Raw genomic sequence first — 13,707 nt, forward strand, 5'->3', positions numbered from 1 at the left:
AGGGCGCTGTAGTGTGTGTAGTACCTCTCTCTGACAGGTAGAGGGCGCAGTAGTGTGTGTAGTACCTCTCTCTGACAGGTAGAGGGTGCTGTAGTGTGTGTAGTACCTCTCTCTGACAGGATGAGGGTGCTGTAGTGTGTGTAGTACCTCTCTCTGGCAGGTAGAGGGCGCTGTAGTGTGTGTAGTACCTCTCTCTGACAGGTAGAGGGCGCAGTAGTGTGTGTAGTACCTCTCTCTGACAGGATGAGGGTGCTGTAGTGTGTGTAGTACCTCTCTCTGGCAGGTAGAGGGCGCTGTAGTGTGTGTAGTACCTCTCTCTGGCAGGTAGAGGGCGCTGTAGTGTGTGTAGTACCTCTCTCTGGCAGGTAGAGGGCGCTGTAGTGTGTGTAGTACCTCTCTCTGACAGGTAGAGGGCACAGTAGTGTGTGTAGTACCTCTCTCCGGCAGGTAGAGGGCGTTGTAGCTGTCTCTGCCCACCCTCTGCGTGAGCTTGTATCGGACCCAGCAGCCCTCAGAGTCTTTGAGCTCGCAGTGCCGCCCTCCTCCGAGCTGCGCCACCTCCTGGGCAGATATGGAACTGCAGGACTCGGTGCAGTTCTTCTTAAACGGCCCGATCTCGAAGCCCAGGCACTCCACGCACGGTCTGAAGGAAACAGGACAGAGAAGCTGAAGGGCAGCTGCGCAGACCCGAGGGTTGCCCTGACAGGGGTCTGCGCAGCTGGGGCACTTCTCGCAGTAGGAGGTGGTACTCACAGTTTGCTCTGGCAGGGGTCTGCGCAGCTCGGGCACTTCTCGCAGTAGGAGGTGGTACTCACAGTTTGCTCTGGCAGGGGTCTGCGCAGCTGGGGCACTTCTCGCAGTAGGAGGTGGTACTCACAGTTTGCTCTGGCAGGGGTCTGCGCAGCTCGGGCACTTCTCGCAGTAGGAGGTGGTACTCACAGTTTGCTCTGGCAGGGGTCTGCGCAGCTCGGGCACTTCTCGCAGTAGGGGGTGGTACTCACAGTTTGCTCTGGCAGGGGTCTGCGCAGCTCGGGCACTTCTCGCAGTAGGAGGAGGTACTCACAGTTTGCCCTGGCAGGGGTCTGCGCAGCTGGGGCACTTCTCGCAGTAGGAGGTGGTACTCACAGTTTGCTCTGGCAGGGGTCTGCGCAGCTGGGGCACTTCTCGCAGTAGGAGGTGGTACTCACAGTTTGCTCTGGCAGGGGTCTGCGCAGCTCGGGCACTTCTCGCAGTAGGGGGTGGTACTCACAGTTTGCTCTGGCAGGGGTCTGCGCAGCTCGGGCACTTCTCGCAGTAGGGGGTGGTACTCACAGTTTGCCCTGGCAGGGGTCTGCGCAGCTGGGGCACTTCTCGCAGTAGGAGGTGGTACTCACAGTTTGCCCTGGCAGGGGTCTGCGCAGCTGGGGCACTTCTCGCAGTAGGAGGTGGTACTCACAGTTTGCTCTGGCAGGGGTCTGCGCAGCTCGGGCACTTCTCGCAGTAGGAGGTGGTACTCACAGTTTGCTCTGGCAGGGGTCTGCGCAGCTGGGGCACTTCTCGCAGTAGGAGGAGGTACTCACAGTTTGCTCTGGCAGGGGTCTGCGCAGCTGGGGCACTTCTCGCAGTAGGGGGTGGTACTCACAGTTTGCTCTGACAGGGGTCTGCGCAGCTCGGGCACTTCTCGCAGTAGGAGGAGGTACTCACAGTTTGCTCTGGCAGGGGTCTGCGCAGCTCGGGCACTTCTCGCAGTAGGAGGAGGTACTCACAGTTTGCTCTGGCAGGGGTCTGCGCAGCTGGGGCACTTCTCGCAGTAGGAGGTGGTACTCACAGTTTGCTCTGGCAGGGGTCTGCGCAGCTGGGGCACTTCTCGCAGTAGGGCAGCTGGTAGGAGGTACTCACAGTTTGCTCTGGCAGGGGTCTGCGCAGCTCGGGCACTTCTCGCAGTAGGGCAGCTGGTAGCCGCTGTCGCAGACGCACTTGTTGCAGCGACAGGACCCTCGTCCGTGACAGACCACCCCGTCCGTGGTGCAGCTCGTCTCAGATTTCTCGCACTCGCACGCGGCGCCATCGAAGCCGGCGCGGCACACGCAGGTGCCACACTTACACTCGCCGTTACCTGCAGGGGGCGGCAGAGAGAGTCACTGCAGGGGGCAGCAGAGAGAGTCACTGCAGGGGGCGGCACAGAGAGTCACTGCAGGGGGCAGCAGAGAGAGTCACTGCAGGGGGCAGCAGAGAGAGTCACTGCAGGGGGCAGCAGAGAGAGTCACTGCAGGGGGCAGCAGAGAGAGTCACTGCAGGGGGCAGCAGAGAGAGTCACTGCAGGGGGCAGCAGAGAGAGTCACTGCAGGGGGCAGCAGAGGGAGTCACTGCAGGGGCAGCAGAGAGAGTCACTGCAGGGGGCAGCAGAGAGAGTCACTGCAGGGGGCAGCAGAGAGAGTCACTGCAGGGGGCAGCAGAGGGAGTCACTGCAGGGGCAGCAGAGAGAGTCACTGCAGAGAGAGTCACTGCAGGGGCAGCAGAGAGAGTCACTGCAGGGGGCAGCAGAGAGAGTCACTGCAGGGGGCAGCAGAGAGAGTCACTGCAGGGGGCAGCAGAGAGAGTCACTGCAGGGGGCAGCAGAGGGAGTCACTGCAGGGGGCAGCAGAGAGAGTCACTGCAGGGGCAGCAGAGAGAGTCACTGCAGGGGCAGCAGAGAGAGTCACTGCAGGGGCAGCAGAGAGAGTCACTGCAGGGGCAGCAGAGAGAGTCACTGCAGAGAGAGTCACTGCAGGGGCAGCAGAGAGAGTCACTGCAGGGGGCAGCAGAGAGAGTCACTGCAGGGGCAGCAGAGAGAGTCACTGCAGGGGGCAGCAGAGAGAGTCACTGCAGGGGGCAGCAGAGAGAGTCACTGCAGGGGCAGCAGAGAGAGTCACTGCAGGGGGCAGCAGAGAGAGTCACTGCAGGGGCAGCAGAGAGAGTCACTGCAGGGGCAGCAGAGAGAGTCACTGCAGGGGCAGCAGAGAGAGTCACTGCAGGGGCAGCAGAGAGAGTCACTGCAGGGGGCAGCAGAGAGAGTCACTGCAGGGGCAGCAGAGAGAGTCACTGCAGGGGCAGCAGAGAGAGTCACTGCAGGGGCAGCAGAGAGAGTCACTGCAGGGGCAGCAGAGAGAGTCACTGCAGGGGCAGCAGAGAGAGAGTCACTGCAGGGGCGGCAGAGAGAGTCACTGCAGGGGCAGCAGAGAGAGTCACTGCAGGGGCAGCAGAGAGAGTCACTGCAGGGGCAGCAGAGAGAGTCACTGCAGGGGGCAGCAGAGAGAGTCACTGCAGGGGCAGCAGAGAGAGAGTCACTGCAGGGGCAGCAGAGAGAGTCACTGCAGGGGCGGCAGAGAGAGTCACTGCAGGGGGCAGCAGAGGGAGTCACTGCAGGGGGCAGCAGAGAGAGTCACTGCAGGGGCAGCAGAGAGAGTCACTGCAGGGGCAGCAGAGAGAGTCACTGCAGGGGCAGCAGAGAGAGTCACTGCAGGGGCAGCAGAGAGAGTCACTGCAGGGGGCGGCAGAGAGAGTCACTGCAGGGGGCGGCAGAGAGAGTCACTGCAGGGGCGGCAGAGAGAGTCACTGCAGGGGGCGGCAGAGAGAGTCACTGCAGGGGGCAGCAGAGAGAGTCACTGCAGTGGCAGCAGAGAGAGTCACTGCAGGGGCAGCAGAGAGAGTCACTGCAGGGGCAGCAGAGAGAGTCACTGCAGTGGCAGCAGAGAGAGTCACTGCAGGGGCAGCAGAGAGAGTCACTGCAGCAGAGAGAGTCACTGCAGAGAGAGTCACTGCAGGGGCAGCAGAGAGAGTCACTGCAGAGAGAGTCACTGCAGAGAGAGTCACTGCAGTGGCACAGTGGTTAACACATGTATTGTACTATAGAAGGTAACCACGGCTGCATCATATTCAGTGTATGAGGGAAAGTGTTTAAGAGCGACTCCCTTAAACCTCCCCATGTCCAGGACGTAAAGAACAAGAAGCTCTTTGTCCTGATCACTGGAGTATATTTGTACATCTGTACATTTGTACATGTGTACATTTGTATATTTGTATATTTGTCTTCTATGTTACTCTTTGTAGTGTCAGTAGTTGTTGCATTTCCAGTATTTGCAGTCCCCTCTGCAGGGCTTGTAGCCGTAGTGTTTGTTGTAATTGCAGTATTTGCTAGTAGTAGTAGTATTGTAGTAGTAGTATCTCAGCAGAGCTTGTCGCGGCTCTCGTCGTCGCAGTAGTAGTATTAGTAGTAGTATTATAGTACTGTAGTAGTACTGTAGTACTGTAGTAGTACTGACCTCCACACAGCTTGTTGTGGATGCAGTAGTATTGGTAGTACTTGTAGTATTGTTGTATTGTAGTACCAGTACCTCCACACATCTTGTTGGCGAAGCGGTCACAGCTCTCGTTGTCGCAGTAGTATTGTAGTAGTATTGCAGTAGTATTGTAGTATTGTAGTATTGCAGTAGTACTGTAGTAGTACTGTAGTATTGTAGTATTGCAGTAGTACTGTAGTAGTACTGTAGTAGTACTGTAGTACTGTAGTATTGTAGTAGTATTGCAGTAGTACTGTAGTAGTACTGTAGTATTGTAGTATTGCAGTAGTACTGTAGTAGTACTGTAGTAGTACTGTAGTACTGTAGTATTGTAGTAGTATTGCAGTAGTACTGTAGTAGTACTGTAGTAGTACTGTAGTACTGTAGTATTGTAGTAGTATTGCAGTAGTACTGTAGTAGTACTGTAGTAGTACTGTAGTACTGTAGTATTGTAGTAGTATTGTAGTAGTACTGTAGTATTGTAGTATTGCAGTAGTACTGTAGTAGTACTGTAGTAGTACTGTAGTACTGTAGTAGTAGTACTGTAGTATTGTAGTAGTACTGTAGTAGTACTGTAGTACTGTAGTATTGTAGTAGTATTGTAGTAGTACTGTAGTATTGTAGTATTGCAGTAGTACTGTAGTAGTACTGTAGTAGTACTGTAGTACTGTAGTAGTAGTACTGTAGTATTGTAGTAGTACTGTAGTACTGTAGTACTATAGTACTGTAGTACTGACCTCCACACAGCTTGTTGGCGAAGCGGTCACAGCTCTCGTCGTCGCAGTAGTATTGTAGTAGTATTGTAGTAGTATTGTAGTAGTCTTGTAGTAGTATTGTAGTAGTCTTGTAGTAGTATTGTAGTAGTACTGTAGTACTGTAGTACTATAGTACTGTAGTACTGACCTCCACACAGCTTGTTGGCGAAGCGGTCACAGCTCTCGTCGTCGCAGTAGTATTGTAGTAGTATTGTAGTAGTATTGTAGTAGTATTGTAGTAGTCTTGTAGTAGTATTGTAGTAGTCTTGTAGTAGTATTGTAGTAGTACTGTAGTACTGTAGTACTATAGTACTGTAGTACTGACCTCCACACAGCTTGTTGGCGAAGCGGTCACAGCTCTCGTCGTCGCAGTAGTATTGTAGTAGTATAGTAGTAGTATTGTAGTAGTATTGCAGTAGTACTGTAATAGTACTGTAGTACTGTATTAGTAGTACTAGTACCTCCACACAGCTTGTTGGCGAAGCGGTCACAGCTCTCGTCGTCGCAGTAGTATTGTAGTAGTATTGTAGTAGTATTGTAGTAGTCTTGTAGTAGTATTGTAGTAGTCTTGTAGTAGTATTGTAGTAGTACTGTAGTACTGTAGTACTATAGTACTGTAGTACTGACCTCCACACAGCTTGTTGGCGAAGCGGTCACAGCTCTCGTCGTCGCAGTAGTATTGTAGTAGTATTGTAGTAGTATTGTAGTAGTATTGTAGTAGTCTTGTAGTAGTATTGTAGTAGTCTTGTAGTAGTATTGTAGTAGTACTGTAGTACTGTAGTACTATAGTACTGTAGTACTGACCTCCACACAGCTTGTTGGCGAAGCGGTCACAGCTCTCGTCGTCGCAGTAGTATTGTAGTAGTATAGTAGTAGTATTGTAGTAGTATTGCAGTAGTACTGTAATAGTACTGTAGTACTGTATTAGTAGTACTAGTACCTCCACACAGCTTGTTGGCGAAGCGGTCACAGCTCTCGTCGTCGCACTCACAGAAGGCTCCGTGGTAACTCTTGCCGGACGGTTTGGCGTGGCAGCGGCACCGCCCACACTCGCAGTCGCCCCGCCCCTCGCACGCCGTGCCGTTGTCACGGCGACAGGAGGCGGTTTGAACGCGCTGGTCCGACGAGCAGTTACAGAACTGACCCAGGAAGCCCTCGGCGCAGCTGCAAGAACAGGAGAAAGAACCTCTTAAAGAACCGCTGAAAGAACCTCTGAAAGAACCTCTGAAAGAACCTCTGAAAGAACCGCTGAAAGAACCGCTGAAAGAACCGCTGAAAGAACCACTGAAAGAACCACTGAAAGAACCTCTGAAAGAACCACTGAAAGGGACTATGAAGTGAGGTCCTGGTGCTTGAGCACAGATCTGATCAGGTCCTGATAGCAATAGTTCTTGCTCCTTTCGTGTCCTGCAGACCTGTGATCTTCTTCCTCGAGGACCAGGCAGATCCCACTGGCTGCTTTTAATGTTCAGCAGAAGTTTCAATTTGAAATCTCTACATTTCACATTTTCCCTGTTCACTACAGCGTCTTTCACCCTAGAACTCTACTGCAGATCCATGTGTGAGATGTTCCTGATCTGAGCTTATCTGATGGCCTGGGTCTGTGTCTTGGACATCTCTGATGGCCTGGGTGTTTCTCCTACAGCCTCATGTTTCCATAGTGATGAAGGTCGGGGAGGGTTAGTGTATTTGTTTATTTCTTTGCTCCTGTGTCTCTGAGGAACACACAGTTATTTAGATTTAGTTTCTCTCCTGAAGGACCAGAGAAGTCCACAGAAGTCTCACAGATCCTGAAGGACTGAGCTTCACCAGAGACGCCTCACACATCCTGGAGCGGCTGGTCCTCATGAGGCTTTTCTCTCATGTTACTGACACAGTTTCATATGACAGACTCACGTGTGTCATGTATGTTATGTTTGACATGACAGCTTCATATGACAGACTCACGTGTGTCATGTATGTTATGTTTGACATGACAGCTTCATATGACAGACTCACGTGTGTCACGTATGTTATGACAGACTCACGTGTGTCATGTATGTTATGACAGACTCACGTGTGTCATGTATGTTTATGGGGTGGATTATCTGGGTAAATCTGGATGTTCTGGATCTGAACCACAGGGTTCTCGGGTGAAGCGTCTGCAGTAAGTCTAGTCTCTCTCAGCTTGTGTCTCCTGGTGTGGACAGCGCCCCCTACCTGCAGATGCCGCAGTGCACCTTGTGTCTCCCCGTGTGGACAGCGCCCCCTACCTGCAGATGCCGCAGTGCACCTGTCCCTGCCCGCTGCAGTGGGGGTGCGGCGCCCCCTGGTTTGGGTCTGCGCAGTCGCACTGACAGTCTCCCTCCACAGAGATCTTCAGAGAGTCTTTAATGCCCAGAGGACTGATGCTGAAGGAGAGCGGCTGCAGACACGAGTGGGCCTCCACCGTCACGTCGAAGGAGATCTGAGGAGAGAGGAGGAGCATGAGGAGGAGAGAGGAGGAGCAACATGAGGAGGAGAGAGGAGAGGAGGAGCATCATGAGGAGGAGAGAGGACTGATGCTGAAGGAGAGCGGCTGCAGACACGAGTGGGCCTCCACCGTCACGTCGAAGAAGATCTGAGGAGAGAGGAGGAGGAGCATGAGGAGGAGAGGAGGAGCAACATGAGGAGGAGAGAGGAGAGGAGGAGCATCATGAAGAGGAGAGAGGACTGATGCTGAAGGAGAGCGGCTGCAGACACGAGTGGGCCTCCACCGTCACGTCGAAGGAGATCTGAGGAGAGAGGAGGAGCATGAGGAGGAGAGAGGAGCATCATGAGGAGGAGCATGAGGAGGAGAGGAGGAGCGTCATGAGAAGGAGAGAGGAGAAGAGGTAGTATTAGCATTATTAGTATTAGTACTGGTAGTATTGTTACCTCGGTTCCATGGCCCACGTTGTTGCACACCCCGGTGTTCTCTCCTCTAGTATTGGTAGTGTTGGTAGTATTGTGTTATGGAAATTATGGAAATCCAACCGTATATTATATATTATTATATGTTTATTATATGCTTTATTGTAATCACATTACGTATGTGTTATGAGCGACTGACAAGTACGCACTGTACCCTGTTTACAGCTAAGAGACAGTGTTTACAGCTAAGGGACACCTGCTCGGACACCTGCGTGGCCGGGGTAGTACATCTTATCTCGAATTGGAGACAGGGTGTCTGTGTCCTTGCTGTGGCGACGTTTGTCTGATACATCTTCGTCAGCGTTTTTGAATGTCTTAGGTCAATCTGAACCATTACACCATTGGGGACATTCCACAATCGTATGATCATTGTTTGTCTTTGTGTATAAATACTGTGAGCTCTGAACTGCGCTTGAGAGCATCTTGTATCTCGGTACTTGATGTGTCTCCATGTGCACATGTCCAATAAATCGGCACGCTTGACTCACGACAACTTCTCTCTGGTTTTCATTTAATATGGTCTCAATATTTACCATAACAATTGGCGTTGTCTGCAAAACTTTTGTACTAGTATTGGTAGTAGTAGTATTGGTAGTAGTAGTACTGGTAGTACTGGTATTGGTACTGGTAGTATTGGTAGCACTGGTACCTCGGTTCCCTGGCCCACGTTGTTGCACACCCCGGTGTTCTCTCCTCTAGTATTGGCAGTATTGTTAGTATTGGTAGTACTAGTATTGGTAGTACTAGTATTGGTAGTAGTAGTATTGGTAGTAGTAGTCCTGGTAGTACTGGTAGTATTGGTAGTACTGGTAGTATGTTTACCTCGGTTCCCTGGCCCACGTTGTTGCACACCCCGGTGTTCTCTCCTCTAGTATTGGTAGTATTGGTAGTACTAGTACTGGTAGTATTGGTAGTACTGGTACCTCGGTTCCCTGGCCCACGTTGTTGCACACCCCGGTGTTCTCTCCTCTAGTATTGGCAGTATTGTTAGTATTGGTAGTACTAGTATTGGTAGTACTAGTATTGGTAGTAGTAGTATTGGTAGTAGTAGTCCTGGTAGTACTGGTAGTATTGGTAGTACTGGTAGTATTGTTACCTCGGTTCCCTGGCCCACGTTGTTGCACACCCCGGTGTTCTCTCCTCTAGTATTGGTAGTATTGGTAGTACTAGTACTGGTTGTATTGGTAGTACTGGTACCTCGGTTCCCTGGCCCACGTTGTTGCACACCCCGGTGTTCTCTCCTCTAGTATTGGCAGTATTGTTAGTATTGGTAGTACTAGTATTGGTAGTACTAGTATTGGTAGTAGTAGTATTGGTAGTAGTAGTCCTGGTAGTACTGGTAGTATTGGTAGTACTGGTAGTATTGTTACCTCGGTTCCCTGGCCCACGTTGTTGCACACCCCGGTGTTCTCTCCTCTAGTATTGGTAGTATTGGTAGTACTAGTACTGGTAGTATTGGTAGTACTGGTACCTCGGTTCCCTGGCCCACGTTGTTGCACACCCCGGTGTTCTCTCCTCTAGTATTGGTAGTATTGGTAGTACTAGTACTGGTAGTATTGGTAGTACTGGTACCTCGGTTCCCTGGCCCACGTTGTTGCACACCCCGGTGTTCTCTCCTCTAGTATTGGTAGTATTGGTAGTATGGGTAGTATTGGTAGTACTGGTAGTATTGGTAGTACTAGTATTGGTACTGGTAGTATTGGTAGTACTAGTATTGGTATTGGTAGTACTGGTACCTCGGTTCCCTGGCCCACGTTGTTGCACACCCCAGTGTTCTCTCCTCTAGTATTGGTAGTATTGGTAGTACTAGTATTGGTAGTATTGGTAGTACTAGTATTGGTACTAGTAGTACTGGTAGCACTGGTACCTCGGTTCCCTGGCCCACGTTGTTGCACACCCCGGTGTTCTCTCCTCTCGGTCCTGGTTGCTCACAGTTTGGGGAGAAGGTCACTCTCAGGTCTTCAGGGACAGGGCTGTGGGTCAGAGTCACTTTGGACGACAGTCTCTGCACAAACACAGAGTGGTTTCAGAAGGTCTGACGTCTGTGGAGAACGTCCTGAGATCACAGTGTTTTAAACTCACATCGTAGGCGTCGGTGATGAGTTTGACCACGTTATCGGAGTTCTGCGACAGAGTTCCCACCTCAGATTTAGGAATCATCTTCGACAGGTCCTACAGGAACAGAGCAAACGGGTCAGGACTCAGGGGAACCTTCCTGACCTCATCCTGGTCAGGAGAACGTCCCGGAGCAGAGTGATGGTCTGTACCTGGTAGATCTGTTTGACGTTCTGAGTCACGGCGAAGATGGGCTGGATGTTGTGCTTCTCCAGCTGCAGAGCCAGCTGCCCCACAGACGGGTAGTCCTGGACAGAGGAACCTTCTCATGTAAGCATCGAGTGTTATGTCTCCACCTAAAGTGGTCCTGGTTTACACTGGGGTCATGTGACTAAAGCAGAAGAGTCCTTACTACACCCACATACACTCTACATGTTTTATGTCCAGGTGAGCTTTTGTTTACTGTGACTTTGCTCCTGGAGGGTCAGAAGGACCAGCTCAGAATGAAGAAAGGACATGAAAGAAGAAATACTAATACTAAAGTTATTCTGGAATAAACACAGTTCATGTGTCAAACACGACCTCATGGATCTGCATTCACACTGAAAGAGTCAAGAGGAATTCTGAAAGTCTTCTTCAGATCTTACAGTTGAAGCTGTTTTACATCTCTGCAAATACCAGAATGTTTAGGACTGACTGTATCATGAGACCGTACCATGATGTTATGGACCATGATGCTATGGACCATACCATGATGTTTTAGACTGTGGATGTGATAAACTGTACCATGATGTTATGGACCGTACCATGATGTTATGGACCATACCATGATGTTATGGACCACATCATGGCAGGTGATAAACTGTACCATGATGTTATGGACCATGATGTTATGGACCGTACCATGATGCTATGGACCGTACCATGATGTTATGGACCGTACCATGATGCTATGGACCGTACCATGATGCTATGGACCGTACCATGATGTTATGGACCGTACCATGATGCTATGGACCGTACCATGATGTTATGGACCGTACCATGATGTTGGACCGTACCATGATGCTATGGACTGTACCATGATGTTATGGACTGTACCATGATGTTATGGACCGTACCATGATGTTGGACCGTACCATGATGTTATGGACCATGATGTTATGGACCGCACCATGATGTTATGGACCGTACCATGATGTTGGACCGTACCATGATGTTATGGACCATGATGTTATGGACCGTACCATGATGTTATGGACCGTACCATGATGTTATGGACCGTACCATGATGTTATGGACCGTACCATGATGTTATGGACCGTACCATGATGTTATGGACCATGATGTTATGGACCGTACCATGATGTTTTAGACTGTGGATGTGATAAGCTGTACCATGATGCTGCTCTGTGTGTACAGGTTGTTCTGGAGGTGGCAGGTCTCGTCGTTGGGCTCCAGTATCCCGGCCAGTCGTCCGTCGCCCGCCGTGTGGAAGCCGGCGTCTGTGGTGAGAACCAGAAGCCTCGTACTGCTGTTTCTCCACCCGATCTGCCCCTGAGGTCAGAGGATCAGAGAGTCAGATCTGCTCCTGAGGTCAGAGGGTCAGAGAGTCAGATCTGCTCCTGAGGTCAGAGGGTCAGAGAGTCAGATCTGCTCCTGAGGTCAGAGGGTCAGAGAGTCAGAGAGTCAGATCTGCTCCTGAGGTCAGAGGGTCAGAGAGTCAGAGCTGCTCCTGAGGTCAGAGGGTCAGAGAGTCAGAGCTGCCCCTGAGGTCAGAGGGTCAGAGAGTCAGATCTGCTCCTGAGGTCAGAGGGTCAGAGAGTCAGATCTGCCCCTGAGGTCAGAGGGTCAGAGAGTCAGAGCTGCCCCTGAGGTCAGAGGGTCAGAGAGTCAGATCTGCTCCTGAGGTCAGAGGGTCAGAGAGTCAGATCTGCTCCTGAGGTCAGAGGGTCAGAGAGTCAGAGCTGCTCCTGAGGTCAGAGAGGTTGGTCCAGGGACAGGATTAAAGGAAGTGACTTTGTTGTTCCAGCACAAAGATTTTTTTGCCCAATTTCTCCCTCATTCGTGTCCTAACCCTCAGACCGTGTCCTCACCCTCAGACCGTGTCCTTACCCTCAGACCGTGTCCTAACCCTCAGACCGTGTCCTAACCCTCAGACCGTGTCCTCACCCTCAGACCGTGTCCTCACCCTCAGACCGTGTCCTAACCCTCAGACCGTGTCCTTACCCTCAGACCGTGTCCTAACCCTCAGACCGTGTCTTACCCTCAGACCGTGTCCTCACCCTCAGACCGTGTCCTCACCCTCAGACCGTGTCCTCACCCTCAGACCGTGTCCTCACCCTCAGACCATGTCCTCACCCTCAGACCGTGTCCTAACCCTCAGACCGTGTCCTCACCCTCAGACCGTGTCCTTACCCTCAGACCGTGTCCTTACCCTCAGACCGTGTCTTTACCCTCAGACCGTGTCCTTACCCTCAGACCGTGTCTTTACCCTCAGACCGTGTCCTAACCCTCAGACCGTGTCCTCACCCTCAGACCGTGTCCTTACCCTCAGACCGTGTCCTAACCCTCAGACCGTGTCCTTACCCTCAGACCGTGTCCTTACCCTAAGACCGTGTCCTTACCCTCAGACCGTGTCCTTACCCTCAGACCGTGTCCTTACCCTCAGACCGTGTCCTAACCCTCAGACCGTGTCCTCACCCTCAGACCGTGTCCTTACCCTCAGACCGTGTCCTAACCCTCAGACCGTGTCCTAACCCTCAGACCGTGTCCTAACCCTCAGACCGTGTCCTAACCCTCAGACCGTGTCCTTACCCTCAGACCGTGTCCTTACCCTCAGACCGTGTCCTAACCCTCAGACCGTGTCCTAACCCTCAGACCGTGTCCTAACCCTCAGACCTTGTCCTCACCCTCAGACCGTGTCCTCACCCTCAGACCGTGTCTTTACCCTCAGACCGTGTCCTCACCCTCAGACCGTGTCCTCACCCTCAGACCGTGTCCTAACCCTCAGACCGTGTCCTAACCCTCAGACCGTGTCCTCACCCTCAGACCGTGTCCTTACCCTCAGACCGTGTCCTCACCCTCAGACCGTGTCCTTACCCTCAGACCGTGTCTTTACCCTCAGACCGTGTCCTAACCCTCAGACCGTGTCTTTACCCTCAGACCGTGTCCTAACCCTCAGACCGTGTCTTTACCCTCAGACCGTGTCCTCACCCTCAGACCGTGTCCTAACCCTCAGACCGTGTCCTAACCCTCAGACCGTGTCCTTACCCTCAGACCGTGTCCTTACCCTCAGACCGTGTCCTCACCCTCAGACCGTGTCCTCACCCTCATACCGTGTCCTTAACCTCAGACCGTGTCCTCACCCTCAGACCGTGTCCTCACCCTCAGACCGTGTCCTAACCCTCAGACCGTGTCTTTACCCTCATACCGTGTCCTAACCCTCAGACCGTGTCCTCACTCTCAGACCGTGTCCTCACCCTCAGACCGTGTCCTAACCCTCAGACCGTGTCCTAACCCTCAGACCGTGTCCTAACCCTCAGACCGTGTCCTAACCCTCAGACCGTGTCCTTACCCTCAGACCGTGTCCTCACCCTCAGACCGTGTCCTCACCCTCAGACCGTGTCCTAACCCTCAGACCGTGTCCTAACCCTCAGACCGTGTCC

The 13,707-nt window shown here is 52.1% G+C and overlaps 1 protein-coding gene across 1 annotated transcript in view; it reads right to left on the reverse strand.

The window, feature by feature from the left end:
* Nucleotides 1-13,707, reverse strand: part of itgb2 (integrin, beta 2) — a 35,184-nt gene that overhangs the window by 7,289 nt on the left and 14,188 nt on the right. The window contains exons 7-14 of the mRNA XM_079562443.1: nucleotides 11,438-11,596; nucleotides 10,252-10,347; nucleotides 10,067-10,156; nucleotides 9,852-9,989; nucleotides 7,306-7,499; nucleotides 5,994-6,217; nucleotides 1,879-2,095; nucleotides 435-643 (exon numbers count right to left, since the gene is read on the reverse strand). Of these exons, the coding sequence (XP_079418569.1) occupies nucleotides 435-643; nucleotides 1,879-2,095; nucleotides 5,994-6,217; nucleotides 7,306-7,499; nucleotides 9,852-9,989; nucleotides 10,067-10,156; nucleotides 10,252-10,347; nucleotides 11,438-11,596 (1,327 nt within the window). The remainder of the gene's footprint in view (nucleotides 1-434; nucleotides 644-1,878; nucleotides 2,096-5,993; nucleotides 6,218-7,305; nucleotides 7,500-9,851; nucleotides 9,990-10,066; nucleotides 10,157-10,251; nucleotides 10,348-11,437; nucleotides 11,597-13,707) is intronic.

This window comes from Gobius niger (assembly GCF_951799975.1).
Source record: "Gobius niger genome assembly, chromosome: 9".
NCBI classification, from domain to species: domain Eukaryota; kingdom Metazoa; phylum Chordata; class Actinopteri; order Gobiiformes; family Gobiidae; genus Gobius; species Gobius niger.